Raw genomic sequence first — 6,338 nt, 5'->3', positions numbered from 1 at the left:
AAATAAAGTTAAATTGTACTTAATCACGAGAAATTCAAGACTTATTATATCAGATATATAGAAAATATGAACAACCATATGTTTCGCAAGACTCAAGCTATTTTCTCGTACTTGCAGCATTTACAACATAAAATTTCGTTCTCCCGAATTTTTCCCGAAGCAATTTCAAAGTGTTAAATTTATGCGTAATTAATTAAGTACTGATACGACGAGAAGAAACTCGAGGCCGAGTTACCAAAAAAAAAAAAAAAAAAAAAAAAAAAAAAACAACAACAACAATAAATAATAATAATAATGTAACAATGTAATAATGTAATAATGTAATAATGATTTCTATTTGTAAATTCGTTAAGTTTTTAACAAGTGGTACTTGTAATACGGACAAAAAATAAAACTGTAATACTTTTCTAGTAATATTATCTAATTACATTATTTGTGCATTATTTAATATTCGATAATTTTGCAAAATCAATTAATGCATTTAGTGGATAAGATTATAGGTAGCTACTTATGGAATGTAAGTTTTTAATATTTGCTTATCTGTTAAGCTCACTTGCGAGACTCGATACTTCGAACAATCCTAATGCATAATATTTTTCTTTAGCAATTCAGAGCCATCAAGTAATATCGAGTTTGTTGTATTCTTTTTAATCAAAGAAAAATGAAAGAATTTTTCATGCTATGGCGCAAGTTTAAGTCTTAAAGCGATGAAACACGAGTAAATGACTGGGATAAACGCAATGCTAAAGACCGTCGAGAGAATAGAAAATTATTTTTTGATACTCTCTGGCCGGAAAGAATACAACAGGCTAATACGGGAATAATAAACGCAATGTTACTGATCAATAGTTAAAAATAAAAAAAAAAAATTAAAAAAAGAATTAAATACTGTGTAATAGGAGTCTGTTGACAAGGAGAAATACCATGTACATTATGTATTGCCCGACGGCATTATTAAAATAGTAACTAATGTGTAATTTAAACTTATTATTTATCCATTTCTTTACCCAGTACCAGCAACATCTCAATCATCCGATGAAAAACCTTACACCATTATAACTCTGTTCGATGAATAAAAATTCGCTATTGGCACTTCGGATTGTATACTTTGACATCAAAATTGCTCAGTTGAATTTGTAGTTTTATTTTCATTGCCTAAGTAAAGTGAATAAATCGTTCGGTTAATTAATCAATTTAGGCAAGCATAAGTAAATCTAATTTAATGTTAAATACAAATGCTAATTTCTTAACTATAAAATTAAAAATATAAAACGAATTTAACACGTCGTATTTCAAGTGGCAAATTATACTTTTTTTTATTAAACTTTTATTTCATCCTTAAAGATTAATAAAAGACTTTAAAATATGATCATTCAATCTTTACCATTGAAACTATCACAATTTTTCAAATTATGAAAATTTCCGATAACAATTCAAATACATTAATATTAACATTAACATTTTTGTCTTTACAACTACTAGTGAAATTAGTTTTGCGTAATTATCAAATTTATTACTTTATTTCCTTTAAATAAGTTCAAAGTAACACAATTTATCCCTAATGAACTAAGAAAGCGACAATTGCATTATTATATCCTCAAAGCTAAAACAAAACGTCCAAAAACCATTGTTGCATAAAAATAATATTCAATTCAAGTAAAAAGAGATAAATCGAAGAAGAAAATAAATATAAGAAATAAGCATAAAATACGGCAAGTCATTTTTCTTTCGCCCGAGATGTTTTTAAGTTAATTAATAATTACTTCACTATTCTTATGTTAAGTTACATTCATTACGCATAAATAGATGCTAAAATTATTGAAATTATAAAAATTTTTACATCCTCACAATATAAATGCGATAAAATTAGATGGTATTATAGCTTTCTCTCGAGATTAATTAATCAACTTGGTAAAAGTAACGTTTGTAAACGCTAATTTAATCTTGATACGTTACATTCATTTATTAATTTACTAACAAAAATACTAACAGACATTTTCTTCAATATTTTTATGCCTTTAAAATCATAGCAAGAATTTAACATTAAACAACAATATCATTTCGTATTGCTTAATTAAAGTTTGCAGAAAAGACATTTTCTTCTTTCAATTAAGGAACAATCATAATGCGATATATCATTTTTTGACCATTTAATAATGCGAGCACTGGTAGTTCTTGGTTTTTGTAATAATCATTCATCATTATTGTAAGATAATTACTTACGTACAAGTTGTTAGCTAAAATTCTTATTTTCGTGACAAATTTGATCAAGTGATTCACAAATTGAATACAATTTTAACTTATTTAAATAAAATTTATTATTTGCTTATATTTATATTAAATTTATTCATTTGTACAAATATTTAAGTATTGTAATAAACTTATATATTAATAATAAAATTAATATCACATCACTTTAGACAGTTTAAATAATATTTGTTGGCTGACTGAAATTTCCGGTAGGTGGACTCTTGGCCATCATTGTAGTCACCTACAAATAATATTAAATACTACGTTAATTAATGCTCTGAACATTTAAGGTGTTTGTTGATAATTTAAAATTTTGTCAATAATGAAAGATGTAATTGTTATGTCTGTTAAAAATTAAAAAAAATTAAGAAACAATGCATATTACTCGAAACATAATTGTAATTGTTATTCATTTGTCAATTTGCACTTTAAAGAAATATCGAGAGCAACTTACGTTATGAATGACTTGTTTTTTGAAAAAATCAGAAGTTGCGGAAGAGATATTCTTATTGCTTCCAATTTTGCACTTAACGTATCCATAAAGATTAGCTCCATTCAGGATAAGTGCGATGAAAGCCAGAAGCAGCCATTTAGGTTTCAGGCCAAACAAAGCCACGAGAACGAAGACACCCCACAATATTGGTGATATAATCAATGCGAGCCAAAATATCCTTGCCTCGGATGGATTAATTCGATTCTGTTTAGCGCCCTGAAATACAGGGCATCTGTCAAATGACGAATTCGAATTTTCAAGTCAATCTTTGTATTAAGAATGAGCGCAGTAGTAGTGTCGGTTATCAAATTTTTTCTTTTCTTTTTCTTTATTTGTTATTAAAATATAATATTATGATGGCAATTATTTAATAGTTTTTATTTATTGCTGGCTTTCATTATTGACCTTAACATAATTAATTTATTGTTATTTTAATGTTTGTATTGTTAATTTAATGTTATACACATAAGACAATGTAAAATATTTCATTATATTCTATGGATTTTCCAAACTATCGAAAATAATGTTAGATTTCACCTATATTTTACTTATTTGCATGCATTTTTAGGTAAATTAATAAAAGTACCTAATTATAAATCTAACAAATATTATTATAACAAAAAATTTTTATTATCTATTTGAATGTATATTGTGTCCATATATAGAGGAATATTAGTTACAAAAAAAAAAACAAAATTTATTTACATTCCCTTTTTGTACGTGAAGAATACTACTAATATAAATGCCAAACTATTGCACTCTCTTACTATTTGATTGCGATTGACTATTATGGAATAAATTATTTCTAATTATTTGAAACGAAGATATTAACCGAACCTTTCTAGATTCAAACACCCAATGACTTATTCCATTGTCATCGACATAATTCCACCATCTAAGGCCAACCATTAATCTTCCTGTAATGTTCTTGACTGTCCAAAAATCCATTGAAAGTAAGAGGATCACGGTCACAAAACTGGCTATGAAACTTTTGGAAAACCATCCGCAAAATATATAAACCACTATTGCCGTCACTCTGAAAGCCAGGTGAAACATTGTTACATATGGATGCCTAGAACAACAAATAAAAAATTACATTGTTTACTTCGATAAATAAAAGTACATAATTTATAATTCAATAATCCTTAAAAGTTCATCGTACACCAATTGTAATAACTAAACTTTAATTAATAGCAAATCAATCGATAATAAAGCTACTTTCATTGTCAAAAGTCACGACAACTATCTTCTAATAATAAACAAATATCTTACTTGAGCTTTCCAGCTCTCGCTTCGTCTTCTTCATCGAAAGGAATCGTGTCATCATCCATAAGTAACGGTGCCTATGCGGACACAAAAACCAAAATAACTAGTACAAATTAAGTCGTAACCAATAAACTCTAATATCTCTAAATAAAAAGAAAAACAATAAAAAATTATATTAAATGAAAACATAAACAATACGTACGAAAATTAAAAATAAAAACAAACAAACAATGTGGTTTTTCATTAAAAAAACAATCATAAAGTAACAAACAGTCTGATATATTTTTCGAAATGCTTTTAAATCTCTTGTGAACCGTATGCTAAATACTATTATTTCATTTCATGTAATTAAGTCAGTCTTCCGAAAAATGACGGAATACAAATGTAGAAAGTAAATTGCGGACCATTCCTCGCAGAAACATTAATACTACGATAAAAAAATTCCTAAAAACCATGACACGTTTCAAACAATAATTTGAGGTTAAATATATCAATGTGTATTGAGCAAAAAAAAAAAAATAAAATAAAATAAATAAATAAATAAGATAATGAAAGATGTAATTTGATTATACAAACAAGCGTGAAGGAGAATATGTAAAGCTAATGTAAATAAAATAGGTTTATGCTTCTAATGTGCGTTAAGTAAACAGCAAAGTGTAAAACGTCCAAGCTACACAAACTGCAAGAAAATTCGAACGCAAACATGATAATAGTGCATTTATTTCTTTTTAATTAGCATGGGTAATTAAATTAAAAAAAAAAATTAATAAATAGATAAAGAAAAACAATAACAAAGGCAAAAATAAACGTTAATTACAGAAAAAGCGTCGAGTTCAAAGTGAGAAAATAGCGTCGAATCCGTGCCCGTAACACAACGGAATTAGTAGTGAAAAAAAGCAGGTGGCAAAAAGTGAACTTATTTGCTTTAACAAATTGTCACTCGTATTCTGGTACAAAATCCGCGAGTAATCCTTCCCGACAATCACGCTCCACTTCTCCTACACATACACGTCACTAAAACGCGGTGGGCAGCAGCAGCAGCAGCAGCAGTCGAGCTAAGTGCACAGCAGTTTATGTGCTTTATGTGACTTTGTAAAAAGAGTTGGCGACCGACTTCCCCGAGACTTTTTTCCGCTATATGAATGTGAAATCGGCGAGCAGGTAAAAACCGAGAGGGCAAAATAAAAACTCGAGGCGTACGTATGAAGCCCCAAATCCCAAGCAGAAGACGCTAACGAGCAAGAGGCACCTACCGACGCAGACGCCATATTTGTTCCGAGAGAACTCTTCTAGCGCCTCCTACTTTCTACCTCATTGTCACGATCGTGGATAAGCTCTCGCTCTCGCTCTCTCTCTCTCTCTCTCTCTCTCTCTCTCTCTCTCGCTCTCGCTCTCGCATGCACACACTGGGTGATGGCTACCGGGTGAGCCCAATGGATTAGGGAGAGCCGCCGATCAGAGAAATTCTATCACGTAGATTATTACTCGAAACCAACCAATTAATGGCAATCGATCGATAACTTACGTTACGCCATAAGGACATTGCGCCGGCTCATTGCAATTATGCACGAGATGATGAATTCATTAGAACGAGTCGGACTCATCGCTTCCACCTCATAAATCAATCAATTGCCAATGACTCCTATGATCGCTATAGCTTCATTGCTATCTTAATCAATACCATTTTATGGGCGACCATGGGCCACGGGAGCGGGTAATTACTTTCTTCGTTAGGCCGCTACTGTAAAAAAGGCCGAGCTTCTCTTGCTCCTCATTTACTCCATTCCTCTGTAATTTATACGAATTACCTTACCCCTCTTCCTCCTTGTGCTCTTAACCGGCTCATTTCCATCAAATACTGACAGTGTCAAAAAAAAAAATCAAACCTTCGCCTTTCCTTTTTAATTCTCGCGCCTTAATCTCCCATTTGACAGCTTTGTAAATACTCGGGTAAGGTTGGGCGTATCGTTACGTCAGAATAAAAGAGAACACGACATGCGATGTTGTCAAGTTTCTCGTGTTTTAGTTTGGGCCGCTGAAAGCTACGGCGACGATTAAAATTTGAATACCATTTTAAGAGATAGTAATGAGCGAGTGGACGTGAAATCGGAGAGAGAGCGAACCATACGAAACCTACGCTATCCGCGATCGACGAGATTATTCACGTCACATGACATTTGATATTATCCAACGTACAAACGTTTATTTAATGCTCCACGCTAATACGCCATAAATTCATGGGAAATTGGCATCAATGTAACGGCTTTTACAGTTATTAAAAAAAAAAAAAAAAAAAAAAAAAAAAAAACACCCCTGTTTTCTGAGAGCT

General features: G+C 30.7%; 1 protein-coding gene across 5 annotated transcripts; it reads right to left on the bottom strand.

The window, feature by feature from the left end:
• Window positions 1–2,390: 2,390 nt before the first annotated feature.
• LOC105359316 (uncharacterized Golgi apparatus membrane protein-like protein CG5021) lies at window positions 2,391–5,314 on the bottom strand. Of its 5 annotated transcripts, none has more exons than XM_011495884.1 (5): window positions 5,263–5,314; window positions 4,016–4,086; window positions 3,581–3,779; window positions 2,705–2,959; window positions 2,391–2,491 (listed from the first exon to the last, which is right to left on the bottom strand). In XM_011495884.1, exons 1-5 carry the CDS (start codon window positions 5,275–5,277, stop codon window positions 2,426–2,428), a joined length of 606 nt encoding a protein of 201 aa, XP_011494186.1. In that variant the 5' UTR covers window positions 5,278–5,314; the 3' UTR covers window positions 2,391–2,425. The 5 variants fall into 5 exon arrangements, with proteins under 5 accessions (XP_011494186.1, XP_011494183.1, XP_011494182.1 ...); XM_011495881.1 differs by having other exon boundaries at window positions 2,705–2,947; window positions 3,581–3,815; window positions 5,263–5,310; XM_011495880.1 differs by having other exon boundaries at window positions 3,581–3,815; window positions 5,263–5,308.
• Window positions 5,315–6,338: the final 1,024 nt, after the last annotated feature.

Source organism: Ceratosolen solmsi, unplaced genomic scaffold (genome assembly GCF_000503995.2).
Source record: "Ceratosolen solmsi marchali unplaced genomic scaffold, CerSol_1.0 scaffold11, whole genome shotgun sequence".
In the NCBI taxonomy this organism is placed as follows: Eukaryota; Metazoa; Arthropoda; class Insecta; order Hymenoptera; family Agaonidae; genus Ceratosolen; species Ceratosolen solmsi.
The sequence above is the reverse complement of the archived record's forward strand: the minus strand, read 5'-3'. Positions and strand labels throughout refer to the sequence as shown.

Excerpts from the sequence above, each read along its gene's own strand:
- LOC105359316 (XM_011495880.1), bottom strand. Across the intron at positions 3,816-4,015 it reads GCGAGAGCTGGAAAGCTCAA|GCATCCATATGTAACAATGT; the intron begins GTAAGATATTTG and ends TTGTTGTTCTAG. Across the intron at positions 2,960-3,580 it reads GGGTGTTTGAATCTAGAAAG|GGCGCTAAACAGAATCGAAT; the intron begins GTTCGGTTAATA and ends CCTGTATTTCAG.